Genomic DNA, 25,260 nt, shown 5'->3' with positions numbered 1-25,260 from the left:
CTAGGATCCCGACTGACTTGGAAAGATGGTTTTTCCAAAAAAAGGAAGAACACCCCAACCACACTCACCAAAATCCTCTCTATGTGTTCCTTTGGGCTCTACAAAAACTGGGCACTGGGCTCTACAAAACTATTTTGAGAGAGATTTAGTACTATATTTCTTATGAAATCATTCTAACTTTTTTTTTTTTTTTACCAATTTTTCTACTCTTTCAGGCTTATGAGTTGACACCTAAGGATTACCCATTCACAGAACTAGATTCTCATGGTTGTGGGCTGCGTTGCTCAGCCTTGTGTGATCCATCTCAAGACATGCAATTTGTGGTGGCTGGTAATGAATGTGTATATTTATACCAACCAGATGAGAGAGGGCCCTGCTTTGCTTTTGAAGGACAAAAATTGATTGTGCATTGGTATCGGGGCTATCTGATCATCGTAACAAGAGAGAGGTCAGCAGTTTAAATTATTTCTTCTGCTTCCTCCTTACCTAAGGCTTTTTTTTTTACCATTTATTTTTTATTTTTTGTTAATAAAGTTTATTTTCATCCCAACATTCAGGTACTTTCTCAGTATGTCATTGTTGCTGTTGTGTATTTTTTGCTTTTTGTTTTGTCTCACATGTGCTTCACTTGCAGATCAGACTTTGCTGCACGCTCAGGAGATACCCATGCACCTGACAGACAGACATTGACAATTTATGATTTGGGAAACAAGCTTATTGCATACAGCTGCACACTGACTGAGGTGGTTGATGTTTTGGCTGAATGGGGCTCTCTTTATGTTCTGACACGTGATGGCCTCCTGCATGCTTTCCATGAAAAGGACACACAGACTAAACTAGAGGTAAACATCTTTTCAATTTACTTCAGTGGAAGACATATTGGTTTGGTAATTTTTTTTTTTTTTTTTTTTACAATTAAAGAGTAACGCCACTTACATGGACAAATCTGCAGCGCTGTAATTTTCTTTTAATACAATATGGCTACCTGGAGGAGTTGGTGTTACCTGGCACAATTGGTGTACAGAACACCACTTAGAAATGTAATTTTCTGTTTGTGCGATTGGCTTATTACTGATTTTACCAGAAGTATTGCACTAAGATACAAGTCAGATTTTGGGCATCCCTTACAACAAAAATGTAATTTTTGGTGAGTTACTCCCAAAGGGAAAATCTTAAGTAAGATACAATTACTAAAGTTGTTGCTTGCACAGGCCTATGGTGGATATTTGCAAACCTTATATTTTATGAGCCACAATTGAAAGCTTTTTGATAAATGCTGTCCACTGGGGACACTCTCATTGATGCAGCAGCACCTGAGTCTCCAAAGCCAAAACAAGCCCCAGTGGGGGCTGACCAAATAAAAAAAGACTTTTGTTTATCATACAGTACAAAAAACAGGATTTGATTCACAGACCATGGATTATATGCTGCTACCTTCAGGTGGTTGGACAAAAAAAATTGAGTCCACCCCCAACTGTCCCCATATATCCCCACTCAATCCGTGAGGCTCCAGCTTTGTTAAAAAGCAATAGACGCTCCAGATTTTTGCTAGTGTTCTTGGGTGGACAGACACCTTCTCCCCTTTTTGAGAAGTTTTTCTTACCATCTTTTCACCAGATTTAACATTACTATCAAGATCAAACTGCTTTCAGGCCTCATTAGAAGTTTACAAATTGATGACCCTTGGGCTGGGATTGGATGCATTTTTAACCGCATCCAATTCACATAACATGTGAATGTGACTGGCTTTCAATGGAGTCAGTTCACACATGTCTGGGTTGACTGTGGTGCGGTTTTGAAAAGGATCCTGTGCCTTTTTTGGGTCTGGTTCAGGTGCAAATTTAGGCAAAAATCTGCACCTGAACCGGTGAACAGACTCTGGACTGCAATACTCAGGCAGACATGTGTGATCCCAGCCCAAAGCACATCTTGGAAACCATACTTGGACCCTGCAGTCATGGGGCTGGTTTGTAATGATTGCCAGGGCACTGAATCCTGCATTTGGCATTCACACTAAGGTAGTTGGCCTTAGAGTGCTATACAAGTTCAGGGTCGTAGTCAATCCCCTTGATACCCAGACCCAAAAAACCCCCTCTGAAGGGGTATGCCTACCGTGATGGCGTAAGTCTGGACCCTGAACGACATTAGTGATGTGAACGAGGTAAGATAAGGTTTCCTTGTATTCCTTAAAATACCAGTTCCTGGTTTGTCTTGATGGCTCTGTAGTGTACACTAAATACATCCTTATTCTACAAGATATACCACATTGTTATGTACACAAGCAGTTCACGGGGACAGATGTAAGGGGGCTTTCACGCTTAGTGTTTTTCCATATTTGTACTGTTTCACAATTTAGCCTACAATGCAAGCTGATTGTATGCCACACCGCCAGCTGCCCAATTCTGAAAGGAAGCCATTGGAAATCTGTTAGCATCTGGGTCACTACAACTCCTTCATACCAGACAAACCCACCCCCCTAATGTCCATTCAGCGAGCACCCTGCAGGGAAATACCCTCGTTTGGCAGTGGAGGATTGGCTTGGGAGCAGGAACACACAGAACAGACAGTGATGAGTCTACTACAGGCCCAAAGGAAATGTCAGTTTTTTTTTTTTAAGTTACTAGTGTTTTTGTTGCTCTCGAGCAATGTCCAACTCCAACACCTCTCCAACCCCATAGCTCATGCTCACGTACAGGCTCACTGCATGCACCCTGTTTGACGAAGACTGAATGGCCTTTTGTGTATCTCCTTTTGAGAGTGTGCTTCCTTGGCAAGTTCTTTAATAAATATGTTGAGGCAGCTACTGATGCCAGAGGTTTCAGACCCCCACTATCCAAAATCACACTTCACTCTACATTCTGTATCCCTTACTGTGCGCATCTCGTCCGTGTGCCCCCTCAAAAATGCAATCATCATCTACTGTGCATCCTTTCTGCCGTGGCAAACCTTCCCACTCTAAGCTGAATGAAGCTGCTAAAAAAAAAAAAAAAAAAAAAAAAAAACACTTAGCCCAACTTAAAAAGGAGGTCAAAAAATCTTCTCTGTAGTTTTTCTAGGAGATGTAAACATCAACCTGAAAACTGAGGCTTCACTCTTTCATCGCAAGCCTTTAATCCCTACATCCACCAAGCCTGCTCAGATGCCCTCTTTACAATAAAACCAAAAAACGATATTAAATAACATGACAGAATAAAGGCATTTTAATTATATAAAAAGGGGGGGGGGAACCAAAGAGGAGACAACAAAGAGACAACATTAGAGCATTTGCAAAGTTTGAAGATTAAAGGAAGGGTCAAGGATAAGGTTGAAAAAATGTCTATTCTATTCTTAATTTTTATTGTACCTCCCACAGATGCTGTTTAAGAAAAACCTGTATGTAATGGCCATTTCTCTGGCAAAAAGTCAGCACCTGGACAGTGATGGGTTGTCTGAGATCTTTCGCCAATATGGAGATCATCTGTATAATAAAGGAGATCACGATGGAGCTATCCAACAATATATCCGGTACGTCTATTTTGAAATGTCAGTCGATTCAAAACATGCATTTCGGTTTAGGGTACATGCCAGATTTAATCATACTTTTGTAAAGCAAAAAAAGTCTGCGCTAACGTTACTAAATATAAATGGCAGTCCCCACCAAAAATTACAAAAAAAGCACTTGTAGGACAGAAATTAATTTATCTTTATACTGTAGCTTGTATGGGTTAAATTTTTTTTATAATACAATTTCTGTATTTATAATCATGGTTGAAAAGGACACAACTCCATCTAGTTCAACCAATAACAAAAAATAAATTATACAATCCCATATACACAATCTTTTACCCACAGTTGATCCAGAGGGAGGCGAAAAACCCCAGCAAAGCATGATCCAATTTGCTACAGCAGCCAAGAGGCAATCGGATTTTCCCTGGTTTAACTTTACCTATAAATGTTAGTACCCAGTTATATTATGTACATTAAGGAAAAAATCCAGGTCTTTTTAAAGCAGTCTACTGAGCTGGCCAGAATCGCCTCTGGAGGGAGTCTCTTCCACTTTTTCACAGCTCTTACTGTGAAGAAACCTTTCCATATTTGGAGATGAGTTAAGATAAGTTTTTTTCTTCTAGGCGTAAAGAGTGTTAACTTGTCCTCTGTGATGACCTTAACCACTTACTGACCGCCGCACGACTATATACGTCCTAAGTTTGAAGAGGAATATCGTTGTTATGGCAGCAGCTAGCTGCCATAACACCAGTATCCTCTTCTTTTTCCGGCGGTCCGCTTTCCGATAAGTGTGGTCTCTGCGGCGGATTGCAAGATCACTTTTATCGGCGGCAGTAGAGGGGCCCCCCTCCCACTGCACTACGGTACCCGCCACCGCTTATCGAAGGTGATGGGATCCTTTCACATGCTGGGTATGGAGACGAGTGAGGGGAAGATGGCTCCCACCCATCTTCATACCATTGCTGGGCGAAAGCAACATCAAAACATCACTTCCGCCCATAGCGCTTAAAGGGCCATTTTTTTAAATTATTAAGAGGTCCAGTCATGCATTTTTTTCTATTACAAGGGATGTTTACATTCCTTGTAATAGGAATAAAAGTGACAGAATTTGTATTTTTTTTTAAAGAACAGTGTAAAAAATAAAAGGTACAATAAATAAGAGAAAAAAAAAGCAAACATTTTTAAACGAGCCCCGTTCCGCCGAGCTTGCATGCAGAATAGAAAGCCTATGTGAGTAGCACCCGCATGAAAACGGTGTTCAAATCACACATGTGAGGTATCGCCATGGGTGTTTTGATCGTTAGAACAAGAACAATAATTCTAGCCCTAGACCTCCTCTGTAACTCAAAACATGCAACCTATAGAATTTTTTAAAATGTCGCCTATGGAGATTAAGGGTAAAAGTTTGTCACCATTCCACAATTTTTAAACGTGACATGTTGGGTATCACTTTACTTGGCGTAACATTATCTTTCACAATATAAAAAAAAATTGGTCTAATTTTTACTGTCTTATTTTTTTTAATTTAAAAAAGTGTATTTTCTCCAGTCCTATTCCAGGACGGCACACCTAAGCGATGACTGGTCTCACCTGGCAGGAAACACAATCAACAGCAGAGTTTAAAAAGCCTCACCCCTCCCTCTGACCCTCAGTTATTGATTGTGTTTCCCACACTGAGGCTGTAAAATCGTTTGTTTTGTTTAGAGAGACCTAAGGTCTGGAACCATGGTCACTCCCCTTAGAACAGACTCAGAACAGTCAGGTTCGGGGTCTGTAAAAGGGTCAGTCCTTTTTTCTAGGGGGTTTCTTTAAATTGTCAGGCAGATGGATAGGCTCCCCTGATTGTTTCCGGGTCACTAGGACAGGTGAGGTGTCCATAACCCCAGGGGCCATGTGTTCTCACTCTTCCCTGCTACCTGAGAGTGGTTGATGGTCTAGAGGGCTGCTTATTATCCCCTGGAGACCGGGGAGGCTGTGTGCACGCTGGCCGGGGTGTATTCCCCCTGGGAAGAGAGCTGTGCCTTTCCAAATGACTGCTCGGTGCGGACGGTGTACGCGGTTGCCACTGCGCATGTCCGGAAACCACCGAGACTCTCGTGAGGTCATTTTTGGCGGTTCCGGACTTCGCCAAAATGGCGGTGAGCAATTAAGGAGGAGGCAGCAAGCAGGGCAGAGTGAGAGGCCAGAGATCCACAATCCCTCAGAAGCCTAAGCGGCAGCACTCTGGAGCTGCAAGGATGGAAAAGGAGGGAGGATCAGAGCTCGCAGCACCAGAGGTTGCCACAGAGTAACTCTGCTGGAGCTAAGGGGGGTGGCATTTGGGGTGGCTCTATTTCCCCCTCCCCCAAAAAGGATACTCTGTGACAGTGGCTAGTGGGGTAATTTTTATTTACAGAGACAGAATGCCCTGCCCCGGGGATGGCCAGCAGGCCTAAGACAAAAGCCACATCAAAATCTAGACGCTGTGGTTATTGTAATGACAAACTTTCACAGGACCACAACAAGCCTTTCGGTTAAAAATGCATCTACAAGCTGGCAGAAAAAAAAAAAGAATGACGGGCACTGCAGACAGAGATGCTAGCTACCCTTCAATCCTTTAAGGCCACATTTCAAAAATGTCAGGGAGAGGCCCCTTCAGGAGGGGAAAGTTCTCCCTCACAGGAGGACAGATCCACCAATATGGGTGGATCCCAGGAACCTGCCTCCTACTACTCTGATGAGGTGGAGGTTCATGATTCAGAGCTGAGCTCCTGTGAGGAGGGTTCGAATCAAGATCAGGATAGCCAGGTAGAGGCTAGGCCTGGGGGACATCTTTTCTCAGCTGAGGATATGGAGGGTCTCCTCAGGGCTATTTATGCATTGGAGGACATTCAGTTGCCCTCGGCCCATGTGACGGCTCAAGATGGGGTTTCCAGAGGGCTGGGTAAACTGCAAGCTAGATCCTTCCCAGTGCCTTCACCAATCCCTTAAATATATAATTCTGAGGGAAGGGAAAGAGCCTGAGCGGAAACTCTTATAGCTTTAAAACCTGGAAACGTAGGCGCCCTTTTTAAGGAGGAGGAGGAGGAAGATAGATTCTTTAAGGTCCCACATCTAGATGCGTCCTTGGTGCAGGTGTCTAAGAGGTTGGCCCTGTCCTTTGAGGACTCGGGCAACATACAGGATCAAATGGATAAAAAATCAGAGACGTTGTTGCGTAGGGCCTGGGAGGCCATTGCAGCGACGATGGGCCCAGCGTTGGCCTCGGCATGTGTGGCCAGAAACGCGGACGCATGGCTTAACAAACTGATGGACCATGTCTCGCGTAAAAGAGTCCAAGGAGGTGGTAGACTCACTGGAAGTCATTGGGAGAGCAATGGCTTACCTCGCAGACGCTGTGGTGGAGACAGTAAGAACGACTGCTAAGTCAGCGGCATTACTGAACTCAGCCAGGAGAGCCCTTTGGGTCAAAACTTGGGATGGAGATTTTACTTTTAAGTCCCGACTGTGCATTATCCCTTTTGAGAGCTCCCTGCTCTTTGGTTCAGGACTGGAACAGGTTCCTTCCCGATCTACGGAAAAGGGTAAAAAATTCCCTACAAAGTCCAAGAGGGAGAAGGGGAAGAAGTGTTTTTGTGGCCCCTCTGCAAAAAGCGTTTAAGAGCAAGAGTGATCAGAGGAAGAAGTGGGGGCTTGGGAAGGGCAAGGAAAAAAGTGGAATTCTTTTTTCCGTCTCCAGTCCTGCTAGTAAGGATACCAAATAACGCCAACATAAAAGTTGGCGCAAGGCTCTCCCCCAGTAGGAAAACATCTCAGAGAGTCCTTGCATCCTAAATCTCATAAGAGAAGGTTGGAATTTCGGTCACTCCCCCCTCAAAAGTTTCTCATTACTCATCTTCCCAAGGACCCACTGAAAGCAAGAGCAGCATCCACAAACTCGCAGAACAGAAGGTGATTACCCCTGTTCCAGTGAGTCAGATGACTAGGCTTCTACTCCCACAATTTTGTGGTTCCAAAGCCATCAGGCAAGTTTTGGCTAATTATAAATCTGTGGAAGCTAAACTGGTACTTGCTGTACAAAAGATTCAGGATGGAAAGCATTTACACGGTCAGGAAACACCTTCAGAAAGGAGTTTTCGTGATCATGTTAGATCTGAAGGATGCTTATTTGCATGTACCCATTGCCCCAGAACATCAAAAGTACCTGCGGTTCACTGTACGCACGGAGCAGGGGGTACAGCATTGGCAGTTCAGGGCGCTCCCCTTCGGCCTTGCGGCCAATCCAAGAATCTTCACCAAGGTTCCCACCAAGCTGGTATCATTTTTACACCTTCAGGGGGTAGCACTGATACCATACCTAGATGATCTGTTGATTTACAGTCCATCCCGAGAACAACTCCAGAGGGACCGGGATTTATAGTCTTGTCCACTCTGGAGTCGCTGAGTTGGAAGATCAGTCACGAGAAGTACTCCCTGGTCCCATCGCAGTCCAAAGTGTACTTAGGGTACTAGCTAGACTCGTGGCCCAGAGAATTTTTCTTCCTCTGGAAAAGGTCTTCAAAATTCAGAGGGCAGTGACAGTCCTCCTCGAGGCCGGAGAGGTTTCATTGAGGAGCATTATGAGAGTTCTGGGGCTTATGGCCTCCTGCATCCCAGCTGTTCCTTGGGCTCAACTCACGGGGGCTCCAGGGCTTCCTTCTCTCCTCTTGGAATGGGAGAAGAGAATCCCTGGAGAAGAAGGTTCCTCTAATAGAGGAGATAAGAAACTGCCTAGAGAGGTTGAACGGGTCGAGCCACCAATCGGGAGTTCGGACATGGACACCACTAGATCCGATAAGCGTAACAACGGACGCAAGTTCCTGGGGCTGGGGTGCTCATTTGGGAGATCACTACACCCAGGGTCACTGGGACCGGAGTCGGAGCAGAGGATCCTCCATTTTCCTAAAATATCTTTTTTTTTTTTTTTTTTTTTTTCAGCAAGAACTCAACTATGTGGTCTTTTTATTAATCTCCCCAATATCTTCCCGACTATAGAAGTTAAACGAACAGGTCTAGGTATAGTTACTTGGTAAAGATTGATTCCTTTTTAACCACTTCCCGACTGGCGCACGCCGATGTATGTCAGCAGAATGGCACTGACAGGTAAATGGGCTTACAGGTACGTCCCTTTAAATTTGCCGCTGTGCCATCAGCGCACGCGCGTAGGTCGGGACCTCCGTGAGTCCGATCGTTGGTCCTGCAGACTCGATCGCTGCGGGGATACCCACGATCATTTCACGGGGAGGAAGAACGGGGGGATGCTAAAGTAAACAATCCTCTCCCTGTTCTGCCTAGCAACAGTGACACTGATCTCTGCTCCCTGTGATTGGAGCAGAGATCAGTGATGTGTAAAACACAGCCACGCCCCCCACGGTTAGCAACACGCTCTTAGGACACACTTAACCCCTACACTGCCATCTAGTGGTTAACCCCTTCACTGCCATTTACACAGGAATCGGTGCATTTGTTTTTTTTTAAACAAATGCAGGTTTATTAATCATAGAAAATGGTTACAATAAAAAATGGTAGTGGGCGCAACCACACAACTCACACAGTATAACAAAGCCATGTTGGATATACCCCTAGCACAGCGAGGAGAAACATTCTAGATAACAGAATATGTTGCCATACGGACCTCCCAACCAACCCACCCCCAATTGCCCCGTGGCACGAACACCAAGCGCATTAACATCAGTCCACACAGGTTTCCACAGCATTTAACCATCTATCCCACACCTTGTTATATTTGGCGGGGCATCCACGGTGACTGTACACTAGTTTTATATAAGGCAGTTTATCATTAATTGCTACAATCCAGTCCCGCAGCACAGGGGGAGCTGGACGCATCCACAACTTTGCTATCAGCTTTCTGTGGACTGTAGGAACGTGGTAAGATACACATCAATCGTGACATCAGGGAGCATTCCTAATATGCACACTTTCGGGTCCATGAGCAAAGGTGACCCCATGTGGTCATGTAGGAAGGAAATTATTTGCAACCAGAAAACTTGAATCTTAGGACATAACCACACTAAGTGATAGAAAGAACCAGAAGAACTGAAGCACATGGGGCACCCCGGGTCTGAGCCAGGTCGGAACTTCACTAGCCTAATAGGGGTCAGGTACGATCTGTAAATTATATATAGCTGTGTAAGGCGGTCTGGAATACTCAATGACACCAGCTTAACGTTTTCTAACACTTCCTCCCAGTCCGACCCGTCCAGTGGGCCCATGTCACCCTCCCATCTAATCCTAGCCCTCTCCGAAATCTGGTTTATTTCCCTCCTCCTCAATAAACTGTAAAGTGTGGAGATTAATTGGGCCGAGTTGTCACCCAGTAACAACTCAACCAGAGACAAAGTCTGAACGTTGGGAGGGCCCTCAGCAAATTGGGTTCGAAGTGCATGCCGCAGTTGTAGGTATCGGAATTGCATAGAATGAGGCAAGTCAAACTCCGCACGTAACGTTGAAAAGTCGCGAACGCCCAGAGGGGTTATAACCTGGTGAAGAAAGACAATGCCCCTGGAGGCCCAAAGGGCGGCTCCAGGGACAGTTAATAGTTCGTTCAGCGCAGGGTTACACCACAGTGGGGTGTGCGAGTGGTGAAAGTCAGCGCCAACAAGACCCAACGCCAGTCTCCAAATCCGCCTGTGGTAGGACAGCAGGGGGGTCGAGACACCCCCTGCCCTCCCAGCCCGGAAGAGCAGCTGAAGGGGAGTATGAGTGTGCATACCCTCCCCACCACCCACCAGCGTCTGGCACCTTGCCCCATCCGACCTGTGCAGGGGATAAAAATGTGACAGTTGCGCCGCCAAATAGTACGCCCTGAAGTCCGGAAGGGCCACCCCCCCCGATCCCGTTGGGTTTTTAAGGGTAGTCCACGCCAGCTTATGTCTAGAGGATCCCCATATGAAAGTACTCAAAATAGTGTCTATCGTTTTGAAAAATCGAAGAGGGATCAAAACCGGGGAGTGCCAGAGCGCGTATAGAATTTTGGGGAGCAAAATCATTTTCGTCAGATTAACCCTGCCCATCACCCCAAGAGGGAGACGGGACCAGGCCTGAGTACGTGACTTAAGAAATAAAAACAATGGCTCAACATTAAGTAGTAGGTAATCCCGCGGCTCCCTGGTAATACGTACCCCCAAGTATTTAATTTCGGAGACCCTGGAGAGGGGAAGGGAGGCCGCACAACGGTCCGGTACCGACGCGTCCAGCGGTAAGATCTGGGACTTGGACCAATTTATGGCCAACCCCGAATAGCTGCCAAACTCCCCCAACACCTCCAACGCATTCCGCAGCGAAGGACCCTCATCCTCCAGGTACAATAGGGTATCATCCGCATACATACTTACGGATTCTACAAGGGTACCACTGCAGAGGCCCGCTATCCCCGGGTGATGCCGGAGCCTGGCCGCCAGGGGTTCTGCCGCGAGGGCATACAAAAGGGGGGACAGCGGGCATCCCTGACGCGTGCCCCGCCCGACCGGAAAGGGATCCGACACCCAACCGTTCACCGCGACCCTGGCCGTCGGTTGATAGTAGAGTAGGGTGACCCACCTCACAAAAACAGGGCCAAAACCGAAGCGCTCCAAGCACTCCCACAGGTATCCCCACTCAATGGAGTCGAAGGCTTTGGCCGCATCTAAGGACACCACCACCCTCGACCCCATCGAGCTATGCCTAGCTTGCACATTCATAAATACCCGGCGGATGTTCATAGCCGTGTTCTTTCCCGGGATGAAGCCTGTCTGGTCTGGGTGTACAAGGGACAGTATAACCTTGTTCAGTCTGATGGCTAAGATTTTTGCTAAAATTTTGATATCGGTCTGGAGTAAGGAAATGGGGCGGTAAGATTCAGGAAGGTGTGGATCCTTGCCAGGCTTGGGTAGCACAATGATGGTGGCCTGACGCAGCGTCTCGGGGAGGGTTCCCGATTCGAGCATATATTTGAACAGTTTCAACAATTCTGGAACTAACACATTAGAATACTGGGCGTAAAAATCTAGAGGGATACCGTCCTGTCCGGGGGCTTTTGCTGAGGCCAGTGAGGAAATCGCCAATGCGACCTCATCACAAGTTAGAGGGGCATCGAGATCTGCAACCTGCGTCGGGGACAGTCTAGGAAGAGATATTCCCTCCAAATAAGTCCTAGTCTCCTATTCTTGGTGTATGTACCTGAGAGGTATAAGTCGTCATATAGAACTCTCGAAACATATCCGCCACCACCTGTGGATCGGACACCTCAACTCCCCGGTGATTGGTCAAGGAGACCACCACCGGGGGTCTGGAGTCCTGGTGTGCCAGATATGCCAGAAGCTTCCCTGCGCGTTCACCCTGCTCAAAAACCCGTTGTCTGGTGAAAAAGAGCTTCCGCTTAGCCTGTTCAAATTGTAGATGTTCAACCGCTCGGGTGTGTTGTCTAAGCAGCTGTGCCTTTGCCTGGGTAGGGTCAGCACAGAAGTCGGCTGCAACCGCATCCAATGCCTCCGTAACCTGCTTCATCTGCGTCTGAGACGCCTGTTTCAGCCGGCCTATACGCCGCGAGAGGGTGGAGCGGACATGCAATTTAAAGGCCTCCCAAACGTGATCCGTGCGGGCCGAGTCTCTGTTAGTGTCAAAGTAAAATCGCCATTCCTCCTCTATGTCCTCGCAATTGCTCAACGCCGACAGCCAAAATGGGTGGAGTCTCCACTGCTTCGGACCTGCCTGGCGTGCCAGCTTGAGAGTTGCCCAACAGGGAGCGTGGTCCGAAAGCGAACGGGCGCAGTACCCTGCGTCCGCCAGTCCGGGCAGCAGGCTCTTAGCCGTCAAAATATAATCAATGCGGGACATAGAGGAATGGGTTGCAGAGAAACAAGAGTACTCCCGTTTCTCGGGATACCTGTGGCGCCATGGGTCCACAAGTGAAAACTCCCGCAATGTGCGACCCAATCTGGTCTCTCCATGGCCACAGGCATCCCCAGCGATACGCACCCTGTCTAAGTCCCTATTTTGCACCATGTTAAAATCCCCTAGCCAAATGGCGGGGGTGGAGGGGTACATGGCCATATAAGATAGGCCCTCAGTGACAACTGTAGAGTTATATGGCGGAGGAACATAAAATGCCAGTAAAAGATATTGGGCCCCACAAAGAACACAATGCAAGAACAGGTACCTGCCCTGGGGATCCGTCCGCATAGATATTAGCTCAAATTGGGTAGATTTGGTCACCAGGACAGTGACCCCACGGGAATAGGGGGTATAGGTGGCATGATATGCCCAGCCAATCCAGGGGCGTTTCAGCGCCAGCTGCAATTGTCCGGTAATATGCGTCTCCACCAGCACAATAACATTAGCCCTATAGGATTTGAGATGGTCAAACACCGCTGTACGTTTCAATTTATCCCGCAACCCCCGAACGTTCCAGGACAGGAATTTTAACTCACCCTGAGATAGTAAGCAATAAACTTAGGAGAAGGAGGAAGGCGGGCGATCCCCAAGACAGTGACCCCCCCCAGCACAGCATAATCATACATTACAGAAAGAATTTTACAAAGTATAACTGGTACCGGAACAAGTCCTGTGGTCATGTGTAGTGTGAGAACAATAGCACCCAAGTAAAACCTGCAACTAAACCTGAAATTAACTGTCAAACATCCCAACCCCCCCCCCTCCCTGCTCTCAGCCCCCCCAACCAAGCCGGAGCATACATCCCAAAACAAAACACAACCAGATTAATCCTGGTAAAGTATGAGAGCGAACAGTCCGCTGGGTGCAATTCCAGCGATGGAGCACGGCACACACACACCGCCCGCTGGTACAGCAACCAGCAGCCAGGCATATGAGCGAGCCGAGCCCGCAGCACCATAATCATACAGTGCCCAAAATAGTCACATCAATACATTTGCAAATTGTAAAAGTCATATAGTATACCAGCATGTCCCATACTGTGGGAGCTCACGAGAAAGGTCAGTGCCCGCCAAAGACCCAGTCCCAGGCCTAGGTGCCAGCAGAGAAAATCCGCCAGGCGTCCCGGTGCAACAATCCCCATCGTAATAGGAACCCGGCCACAGGGGAGATAGAGGTGGGGAAGGTCGGATCAGAGAGGAACAGAGGGAGAAGAGAGAAAGAAGAGTGACGGGGGAGAAGAGGAAGAGAAAGGTGCGAGAGGCCTCGAGAAGGGAGAAAGAGAGGAACAGAGCATGAGGGAGAGGGAACCGAGGAGGGGGGACAAAAAGAAAAGGGTGGGGGGGGGGGGTGGCTGGGGACCAGGTACACAGGGGGAGAGGAGGAGGAATAAAAGGAAAAAATGGAGGGGGGAACCGAGGCCGATACCGGGGTAGGGGAGTACCGTTACAGCAGGGGCCCCACAAGGTAACAGGCACCAGGGAAGGGAGTACGGTCACCGCAATAAAATGGTTGCCGGCCGTTGCACGTCCGCTGCAGAATAAAGAAGCCTCCGGATGAAGGGATGACATGGACGTGTCCGTTCGATATCCACGGAGGGAGCAAAGTATTCAATGCACAGTAAACATAGGGAAACTCAGGGGTCCAGAAGAGTCAGCGATGCAGCCGCTTCGGCAGGGCCCAGTCCGCAAGTCCGCCATAACAACAGCTCCCAGAGGCAAAGGAGGCCGGGTGCGGGCAAACGATGGGTGCACATGGCCGGGGGGCGATCAATTTCGCGGCAGCCGGTTACGGGCCGCATCCTGTTGATCCAACCAGGCCACCGCCGCCGCCGGGTCCTCAAAAAAATGTGCCCGGTCCTCCCCCGCAACCCGGAGTCTGGCTGGAAACAGCATGGAATATTTAATGTGATGGGCTCGGAGGCGGCGTTTAATATCCACAAAGCGCGATCTCTGCCGCTGAACCTCTGCCGAGAAATCCGGGAAAACGGAGATATGGCCATTCTGAAAAGGGATGTTTCCTCTTTCACGGGTAAGTCTCAGGATAGTGTCCCTGTCCCGGTAATTCAGCAGCTTGGCTATAAAGGTGCGCGGAGGGGCACCTTCAGGCGGCGGGCGCGCCGGCATCCTGTGCGCCCGCTCCACCACAAAAGAGGTAGAGAAGGCCTCCCTGCCGTAGGCTTTAATAAGAAGGTTCTCCAAGAATGTGGCCGGGTCAGTCCCCTCCGAGCCCTCCGGCAGACCCACGAACCTCAGATTGGACCGGCGGGCCCTGTTCTCCAGGTCGTCCTGCTTCTGGGCCAGTGCCTGCAATCTTCTGTGGATATCCTCCTGCGCATTCTGCAGCGGGAACAGGACATCCTCGGCTTGGCTAATTCTGGTCTCCGTTTCCGTGACCCTGTCGCGCAGTTTGGAGAGATCCTGTCGGACCAGGGAAATGTCCACTTTAACTTCCTCAATCTTGCACGTGAGGACAGATTGGCAGGAGGAGATCGCGTCCAGCACTCTCGCCGTCTCCGCCGCGGCAGGCTCCACAGGTGGGGCGGCCGGGCCGCCATGTTGGTCCTCGTGGTCCCGGTCTTGTCGTCGGAATTTGTCTAGTGCAGCGGCCGCCGCAGCGCTTCTTTTCGATGGGGACATACTCGCACACTAACCGGACACCGACTGGTATAGCGGGTAAACACAGGGAGATCTGCGGGCTTCAAGGATGGACTTGTAGGATGTTAGATGGTACGGAGCTCAGCTCACACGCGTCCTACTCCATCGCCAGCCAGGCCACGCCCCATGGAATCGGTGCATTTGTAAAGCACTGATTGCTGTATAAATGACAATGGTCCCAAAAATGTGTAAAAAATGTCCGATGTGTCTGCCATAATGTTGCAGTCACAATAAAAAACGCTGATCGCCGCCATTACTAGTAAAAAAAAAAAAAAAAATATTATTAAAAAGCCATAAAATTATCCCCTAGTTTGTAAACGCTATAACTTTTGCGCAAACCAATCAATTGCTTATTGCGATTACTATTTTTTTTAACCAAAAATATGTATCGGTCTAAACTAAGGAAGAAAATTTTTATTTTATACTTTTTTGAGGGATATTTACTATAGCAAAAAGTAAAATTTTACATTTTTTTTCAAAATTGTCGTTGTTTTTTTGTTTATAGCACAAAAAATAAAAAACGCAGGGGTGATCAAATACCACCAAAAGAAAGCTCTATTTGTGGGAAAAAAAGGACGTCAATTTTGTTTGGGAGCCACGTCGCATGACCGCGCAATTGTCAGTTAAAACGAAGCAGTGCCAAATTGCAAAAAGTGGTCTGGTCTTTGGCCAGCAAAATGGTCCGGGGCTTATGTGGTTAAACATGGGCAGCACATTGGTCCTACGCCCATCCAGTGGTACCATTCCAGTCATTAACAAGTCTCTAAAAATTAAATGATGACTTTGAAATGACAGAGCTCAGTTCTTCTAGGATCCGTGGGTGGATGCCATCTGGTCCAGGTGCTTTATCCACCTTTATTCTGTCTAAATATTTTTGGACCATATCACTTTTGAGGATCATTTGGGGCTGTGTTTATTATCCCCATTATGGAGCTCCCCCATGCTGCTTTGTAAACAGAGAGCTGAAGAAAGCATTTAATAAATTTGCCTTCTCTGTCCCCAGTCACCCACTCTAGATAATATTGTAAAGGGCTTACATGCTCAGACCGGACCTTTTTACTATTCATAAATTTGAAGAATTTTTTTGAGATTGTCATTTTGTTTTGAATTTTTGCGTCCTTGATTATCATTTTACATATTCTGTTTCTTTGTAACATTTAACCACTTCAGCTCCGGACCAATAAACACCTTAAGGACCAGAGGTCTTTTTGCAATTTCGCACTGCACTGCTTTAACTGGTAATTGCGCGGTCATGCAATATTGCACCCAAACGAAATTTGCGTCCTTTTCTTCCCACAAATAGAGCTTTCTTTTGATGGTATTTGATTGCCTCTGCGATTTTTATTTTTTGCGATATAAATGAAAAAAGAGCGAAAATTTTGAAAAAAAAAGATATTTTCTTCTTTTTGTTATAAGAAAAATCGAATAAACTAAATTTTAGTCATACATTGAGGGCAACATTTATTCAGCCACATGTCTTTAGTAAAAAAAATGTCAATAAGCGGATATTTTTTGGTTTGCGCAAAAGTTATAGCGTCTACAAACTAGAGTACATTTTCTGGAATTTACACAGCTTTTAATTTATGACTGCCTATCTCATTTCTTGAGGTGCTAAAATGGCAGGGCAGTACAAATCCCCCCCAAATGACCCCATTTTGGAAAGTAGACACCCCAAGGAAATTGCTGATGGGTATGTTGAGCCCATTGAATATTTATTTTTTTTGTCCTAAGGGATTGAATAATGACAAAAAAAAAAAAAATTTTTTTTTACAAAAAGTTGTCACTAAATGATATATTGCTCACACATGCCATGGTTATATGTGAAATGACACCCCAAAATACATTCTGCTGCTTCTCCCGAGTACGGGGATACCACATGTGTGGGACTTTTTGGGAGTCTAGTCGCGCACGGCACCCCGAAAACCAATCACCACCTTCAGGATTTCTAAGGGTGCAAATTTTTGATTTAACTCCTCACTACCTATCACAGTTTCGAAGGCCATAAAATGCCAAAATAGCACAAAACCCCCCCAAATGACCCCATTTTGGAAAGTAGACACCCCAAGCTATTTACTGAGAGGCATGTTGAGTCCATGGAATATTTTATATTTTGCCAAAAGTTGCGGGAATATTACAAACTTTTTTTTTTTTGCACAAAGTTGTCACTAAATGATATATTGCTCACACATGCTATGGGCAGAAGTCAAATTACACCCCAAAATAAATTCTGCTGCTTCTCCCGAGTACAGGGATACCACATGTGGGGGACTTTTTGGGAGCCTAGTTAACTAGCTACCTAGCGACACTAGCGACACTGATGCAGCGTTCAGAAAAATTATCGCTTAGTGACACTGGCAAAAGGGGGTGAAAGGGTTAACTAGCGGAAATCAGGGGGTTAAAACCATTATTGGGTAGTATATCGGGGTACCTAGCGCTATAAAAACCTGGCGGTGAACCTAAAAAAATAACTAGCTACCTAGCGACTGTAGCGACACTAATGCAGCGATCAGAAAAACGATCGCTTAGTGACACTGGCAAAAGGGGGTGAAAGGGTTAACTAGCGGCAATCAGGGGGTTAAAAACATTATTGGGTAGTATATCGGGGTACCTAGCGATATAAAAACCTGGCGGTGAACCTAAAAAAATAACTAGCTACCTAGCGACACATGCAGCGATCAGAAAAATGATCGCTTAGTGACACTGGCAAAAGGGGGTGAAAGGGTTAACTAGCGGCAATCAGGGGGTTAAAAACATTATTGGGTAGTATATCGGGGTACCTAGCGCTATAAAAACCTGGCGGTGAACCTAAAAAAATAACTAGCTACCTAGCGACTGTAGCGACACTAATGCAGCGATCAGAAAAACGATCGCTTAGTGACACTGGCAAAAGGGGGTGAAAGGGTTAACTAGCGGCAATCAGGGGGTTAAAAACATTATTGGGTAGTATATCGGGGTACCTAGCGATATAAAAACCTGGCGGTGAACCTAAAAAAATAACTAGCTACCTAGCGACACTAGCGACACATGCAGCGATCAGAAAAATGATCGCTTAGTGACACTGGCAAAAGGGGGTGAAAGGGTTAACTCTAGGGGCAATCAGGGGGTTAAATCTTTATTGGGGGGTGATAGGGGGCTACCCTGGACCTAACACTAACTGTCCTGACAGTTTTTACTGTCACAACTGACACTGAATGCATTGATCAGTAAAGAAATGATCAATGCAATCAGTGACACTGTGACTGGGGGGGGGAGGGGGGGCGGGGGGGGGATCGGGGGGCGATCGGGGGGGGGGATCGGGGGGGGTTTGTGTGCCTGTGTGTACCTACATGTCAGTGTAGTGTTCGTGCAGACTTACTTTTACTCTTCTCCTCGTAGTCCGGTCAAAAAGACCGCCCCGAGGAGAATGACATCACTTCCTCCTTCCTGTGTAAACAATACACAGGGGAGGAAGCTTCTCATTGGCCAGGAGCGATCCAGAGGGGGTGGCCGAAAACGAACGGCCATCCCCTCATCACGGAGCGCTCCTGGACCGAATCGGACCGCCGTAACCAGCGGGAGGGGGTCCGATGGGACCCCCCACCCGCTGGAAGGCAATCACGTAGATGTACGTGATTATGCCTGCCTGTGCCATTGTGCTGACGTACAATGGCAATACGGCGGTCCTCAAGTGGTTAAACTACGATAGTGTTCCTTCATTTTTATATATTTTTTTTTAAAAGCGCCCACAATTTTTTCTAAGATAAGCACTCGCCAGTATCTCCATTTTTACTTTATATTAAAGAAAAACAGAATTCTCAGTTTATTGAGCAGCAAAGTTGTCATGGCAGCTTTTCACCAGTGTATGTCAGAAACTGTGCCTCTGTGTCTAAAATATGACCGGCCAGGTGCCTTAACCTAGTACAGTTCATAGTAATACAGAATATGTGCTTGAGGAGGGTGAGTTTGTATGGTTGATGTGTGTCCATTCACATTTATATGGACTGCCTGCATACCAGTCAGCTTTGGTACAAAAAAAAAAATATATATATATATATCTATATCATCTCTGTCTGACATCTGTATATGTCTGTTAATGCTCTACTGGGCTTTAGTGCTCATGTGATTGAGCCCACAGGTGTACTTTATGCTAGGCCTCTGCAATTTCAAACGGCTTTCACTTTATACTCTTATTTTATCAAACAAAACGTTTTTGAGCATCGAGGGTACATGTTCGTACATGGCTCAGAACAAAGCACATGTGAACTACCATTTCCACCGAGTCTAGTATCAGCATATTATATCTAACCATCCGGTTAGACAAAGAGCGGTATTGTATTAGTCCACTCTCAGTGGTGCACATATAGATAATCATTTCCCTCATACATTGCCATAGTAAAGCAAAAACAGTGGTAAACATTGAATTGATCCTCGGAACAGTCATACATCAGGTCTAGTGGGGCTAATCTGGGAATATCTAACCATTGGGACCACAGTTTGTCAAATTTACCTCTTACCCCTGTGCTGATATATGATCTTTACCAAGCGACTAGTGTCGCCCAATTTGGGTGATCCACTCCTGTAGTGTGGGGGGTTCCGTGGATTTCCAGTGTCTCAGTATTAACTTCCGAGCCTGGAATAGGGCCCTCGCTACAGCCAGTCTGGGAGTATCCTCCAAGAGTAGTGCATCTAGTATACCTAATAAACATATCTTAGGGTCAGTAGGTATCTTGGCCTTAAAGACCCTATTAATAGTATCTAGGTCCTGCTTCCTGTACCTGTGGAGCTTCGGGCATCTCCAGAGGAGATGTACTAAATCTCCATGTTCTCTGTTGCATCTAGTGCATTCGGGTTTGATCTTACCCCAATAGAGGCCAATCTGGCAGGTGTATAATGCACTCTTAGCAGAATGCAGAGATGTGACAACCACTGAGCCACATTCTGGGAGCACTGGGGAACTGCCTGTAGGGCCTCCTCCCACTGCTCTTCCTCGAAAGCACCCACATCCTCTTCCCACTGCGACACCACTTTAAAGAGGAAGTAAACCCTGAAGGGTTTACTTCCTCTTTCATTCCCTGCAAAGGTAAAGCATAATGGACTACTATGCATCGCATAGTAGCCCATTATGTGTCACTTACCTGACACAGGAGCCAGCGATGTCACCGCTGTCCCCTGTAGTCCGGCGCATCCATCTTCTCGGTGGGTCTCGCCGCTCCGCCGCTGCCATTTGGCAAAACCGCGATGAAGTCACTCCTGCGCATGGGAGCCGCCACGCGCGGCATATTCGCCGTTGACGGTGCCGCGCTCAGTGCGCCTGCGTGCCGCTGTCTACGGCGCATGCGCCGTAGACAGCGCTGCCTGTCTTTTGGCAAATATCTCCTAAACCGTGTAGGTTTAGGAGATATTTCTTGGACCTACAGGTAAGCCTTAATCTAGGCTTACCTGTAGGTCAAAGTGTGTTATAAGGGTTTACAACCACTTTAAGAGGGGTATCACCATGGAAAAGGCCGAGAAGCATGGCATAGCCACAGGAAATAAATCCTTTGTATGTTGTAACCTCAAATAAGTATTTAAATATAGGTGTGGGGTCCAAGGACCATTGGTCCCCATCCCCCCTGTGCCCTAATCGCGTGCTGAAGCTGCATGTAAAAAAATATTATAGTAAAAAGTGAAAAATAAAGCGTTTTTTTTTTTTTTTTCAAAATTGTTGGTCTTTTTAAAAAAAAATGTTTATATCGCAAAAAATAAAAACCGCAGGGGTGATCAAATACCACCAAAAGAAAGCTCTATTTGTAGGGAAAAAAAGGACGTCAATTTTGTTTGGGAGCCACGTCGCATGACCGCGCAATTGTCAGTTAAAGCGACGCAGTGCCGAATCGCAAAAAGTGGTCTGGTCTTAAGCCAGCAAAATGGTCTGGTCTGAAAGTGGTTAATAAGACTCGTGGCCACTCATTAAAATTAGAATAAAAGAGGTTTAACCTTAAACTACGTAGAGGGTTCTTTACTGTAAGAACGGCAAGGATATGGAATTCCCTTCCACAGGTGGTGGTCTCAGCAGGGGGGCATTGATAGTTTCAAGAAACTATTTGATAAGCACCTGAATGACCGCAACATACAGAGATATACAATGTAATATTGACATATAATCACACACATAGGTTGGACTTGATGGACTTCGATATAACGCTGCAACTTGATGGACTTGTCTTTTTTCAACCTCTCCTACTGTAACTAAGTCTGGGGTTACTAGCAATTAACGCAGTATATTCTCTGTGAATAATAGCTGTTATTAGCAGACAATACTCAAATGCTTAGGCATCCAACAAAAAAAATTGGAATTCCTGTTAAAAAACAAAACCAAACAAAGACACTTTTTTTTTTCTCTGGCAGATTGAACAGCCTGACTGACAGCAATTGGTTAAGCATTGTGAGGCCAATTTAACAGGCGTTAAGCTCAGCAGGCTCAGAATTCTGGCAGCTTTATGCTTGCAATAGTTGCTTGTGAGTTCCTTTTCATAGAACTTGCAAAAGGTCCTCATACTGGTGTTGGCTATTAAACTAGCCAAACGCACAACTCCTGAGATGCCTACGGCGGTTTGTACCTATATAGTCAGATGCTATACAAGGTTCTGTGCACATTGTTGTTAAACACAATCAGCTAAAATGCATGAGTGCAGGAAAGCACATCAGTGGAGGATAAACTTCCTTTCACCATGCAGTTATTCCTGGCTAGTCTTCCTTTGCGGTGGAACAGGTATTTGCGGATGTTTGGATGATTCATCCAAAGAAATTCTAGTGGGAAAAGCCCCCCCTTTTTTTCCATTTAAGTAAAGGAGTAAATTTTTATTTTTCAAAGCTCCTTCTGTTTGTGCCAGGGGCATCAGCCTCCAGGCAGTCACGATGGCTTCCGCCATCAGGTTCATTAGGTAATCCTCAGATTTAACTCTAGCGGTTACTGTAGCCTCCTTATCAGGAGGCACCTCGCTAGCTTAATAGGGGAATTATTCTGCAGTTCTGGTAGATGTGACAGGAAGACGAATGGGGGACTTCCTACATAGCTCCAATATGGCGTGCCAAGAGTCCCCCGTCTCCTCGTTTTTTTCTCAAAACTAACGTTCCTAAGGATCCAGAGAGAGTCTCTCTCCCCATGGAATTTATACGATCAGTAGTCTTCCTACAAAGGGGAGAACTCTGGGCGTCTGTCGACATCCTGGATGCTTATCTCCATATGCCGAATTTCCCCGCTCACCAGACCCTGGCCCCTCCTTTAGCCAGGTTAAGGGCTCAAAGTATAACGATACTAGTCTACTTAGACTATCTACTCTTGATAGGTCAATCGGTAGCCCGTTTAAACCAAGGTCTGATTACCACAGACAACTACCTGAAATACTTGGGTTGTCCACTAAAGCGTATTTTTACCCCAGGAAGCTAAGAAGTATCCTTCTATTTATCTTTTTTATATGTGTTTATTAGGAAAGATGGTGGCTTCTTCAAGGCCGTTCAGTATGCACAGTTCCATTCAAGACTGCTGCAAAATAGTATCCTGTCAACTGGGAACAAGAAGATCCAAGCTCTGGACTTCCCGTTGTGTTTATTCACCAAAGTGTGTAAGAGCCTCAATTGATGGCCGATATCCAAAAATCTTCTAAAAGGAACATCCTTTCTACCAGTTACCTGGAAAGTGGTAACAGATGCCAGCCCTTTCTGCTCGGGAGCAGTCCTGGAAGAAACATCTGTCCAGATGGCCGCACTGGTCGCCTGTGCTTAGGGCGGAGCGCTACCATGTTGGATTTCAGATCGCAGGCCGTCTCCTTTGTTTCCCCGTGTTATCATATCCTATTTTTAGCAGTCAACACTGTCAGGGTGTGCAGCGGGTGTTCCTGTGGGTCCTGGGGTAAAACCGAGCACTTTATCCTGCTGGAAACTGGATCATTTCAGGGTAATGTGCGGGAGCTCTGTGCTGAAGTGTCTGCTCACATTCCACACTGGCCACGCCCCCTTAACTTTATACTCTACTACACCAGTTTTGTTGGTGGTATAGTTTTCTTAATTATACATAATAGAGCATGGGGTACTTTTCATTCATGACTACTTGGATATGCTGTTATTTTCAGGTGAATAGAAACTGGGCAAAAAGGCAAGAATTCCTTGCCGAGCTGTTTGATATAGTGGAAAGGCTTAATCACATAGCTCCCCCACTCAGACCTATTTGTCAGATGATCAACCTCTTTCCCTTTTCTCTACCAGAGTCAAGCTTACTGTATGTGCTGTCATGTGATAGGAAGGTGACCATAAATCACATCATAGATTGCACAGAGGAACCTAGGTCCTGCTTACCATCAGTTTGCCCATTGGGCAATGCAGGTCAGAGCGGGAGAGCTTATGGGGAGAATGTTTGGTCACTAGGGCAGTGTTCATGGTGAGCTGGTTTCTAAAATGTGCATCATTGCCTTGCAGAATGTTGAAGGAAGGTAGCTCATGTCTTGCAAACTTTTATATTTTTGCTGTTTTCCTTGCATTATTACCCAGTATTCTTCATATTTTCTATTCATTTGCTTCATTCCCTTTCTTTTACAGAACAATTGGAAAGTTAGAGCCTTCCTATGTTATCCGAAAATTTCTGGATGCCCAGAGGATACACAATTTGACAGCGTACCTTCAGGCTTTGCATTTACAATCTCTAGCCAATGCAGACCACACCACTCTCTTACTAAACTGCTATACAAAGCTAAAAGACAGCGCTCATCTGGAGGAGTTCATTAAAGTGAGCACCGCTAATGTCTTCTTTTTATAATAGGTTTCTACTAATCGTTCCTTCAAACCATACAGCTTCTTCGGTTAAATGTTTAATCTGTCTTTTTCAATTAAATTAAAACGGTAGTAAACCTCTTAAAAGAGAAAATGGCATAATGTGCTAGTATGCATTGCATACTAGCATGTTCTGAAATACCTTAGAACAAAGCCCTTCCAGCAGGGCTTTTTCACCACTGAGAAGGCTGACGACTTCTCCTATCCTTTCTTCCGGGATCGTGGGCTCCGGTGCTGTGAGTGGCCGGAGCCAGGATGACATCACTCCCTTACATGCGCTTCAGTTCCGCTGACGTCAGTGGCTGCATGCAGGGTGAATATCGATGCACATTTGGTATATATTCATTTCACTTATATTCAACGACCGACACAACTCCTCTTAGCCATTGGGTTGTTATGCCCACCACTAGGAGAATACTAGGCATTAGTTACACAACACTCAAAACTCTTTAGTTCCGCCCAGGGGGCGGTTCCTTGGGCTACAACCCTCCAGCCTGCAATGCAGTCATCAGTTTTATTTTACCTAGTGAAGGAGAAGGACCTAGGAACCCTGCGGGCCCATCAGTCCATGCTTTTTTCTGCAGAAGCGTGACTTTTTGCGCAAGATGATTGATCCTGTGATCTGCTATCAACAGCAGGCTGGGTGACAGGCTGGATATGCTTATCCTTGTAGTCTCCCCAGTCCAGCCATCGAGCGTGTGCAGGCCGCTGCTACGCGCTAGGCAGGCCACGACGAAACCTCAGCTCCAGAGGTGGTCAGTGAGTTTTTATGCTCCAGGACATACATATGACTGGGCTACTGATGTCTGCATCACAGTATGCTGGGCCAGCAGCCACCTTGTACTGATCAGTGAGTGGGTCTTTGATGGAATGTCTCCCAGCTCTTCAGGACTGGTAAGTACAGCTCTCCTGGCCTCGGTGGGGCTGAGCAGCTGGGCATTTCCTGGGAGGTCGAATCGGGGGTCCCTCACCTCCCTCTCTTCTCTCCCTGTCCCCCTATTCCTCCCCCCTTCCATCTGGGGATGCTGCTGAGCGGTGTGTCTATGCAGGGGCTCTACGGGGGGGCTCTCACCTGGGGTGGGGGTTGCGCTTGCTAGCTGTGTCCTGGGTCCTGTTCTTTATGCCCCTGGAAGGTGTCTGTGACGCCATGCTGGTGTCCGGCGCAGCAATGTGCTCACTGCCATCGTTTTCTCCCTGTACCTCATGGAACTGCTTTCGGTGGCCATTTTAGGTGTGGGCAAGGGCAGCATGCTCTTCTGGGCTTCAGCGGCCATTTTCCGGGTGATTGTTCCTATACAGGACACCATTTTCTTGAAGCCTGAACACTTTTTTTTTTTTTGTGCGTGATACCCTGAAGGTTCAGGAGCCAGCAGATCCTTCTGCTGATGTAGCGGTCCCCTTTGGGTCCCGGAAGCCAGCACGTTCA

At 46.6% G+C, this 25,260-nt stretch overlaps 1 protein-coding gene across 1 annotated transcript in view; it reads left to right on the top strand.

Moving 5' to 3' along the window:
- The window catches only part of VPS11 (VPS11 core subunit of CORVET and HOPS complexes), a 90,108-nt gene that overhangs the window by 24,745 nt on the left and 40,103 nt on the right, over nucleotides 1-25,260 (top strand). The window contains exons 5-8 of the mRNA XM_077456886.1: nucleotides 216-448; nucleotides 635-842; nucleotides 3,353-3,504; nucleotides 23,604-23,790. Of these exons, the coding sequence (XP_077313012.1) occupies nucleotides 216-448; nucleotides 635-842; nucleotides 3,353-3,504; nucleotides 23,604-23,790 (780 nt within the window). The remainder of the gene's footprint in view (nucleotides 1-215; nucleotides 449-634; nucleotides 843-3,352; nucleotides 3,505-23,603; nucleotides 23,791-25,260) is intronic.

The sequence above is a fragment of the Lithobates pipiens genome, unplaced genomic scaffold (genome assembly GCF_037356315.1).
Source record: "Lithobates pipiens isolate NorthernLeopardFrog02 unplaced genomic scaffold, aLitPip1_a1.2 Scaffold_27, whole genome shotgun sequence".
Classification (NCBI taxonomy): domain Eukaryota; kingdom Metazoa; phylum Chordata; class Amphibia; order Anura; family Ranidae; genus Lithobates; species Lithobates pipiens.
Note: the sequence above shows the minus strand (reverse complement) of the source record. Positions and strands in the feature narration are given on the sequence as shown.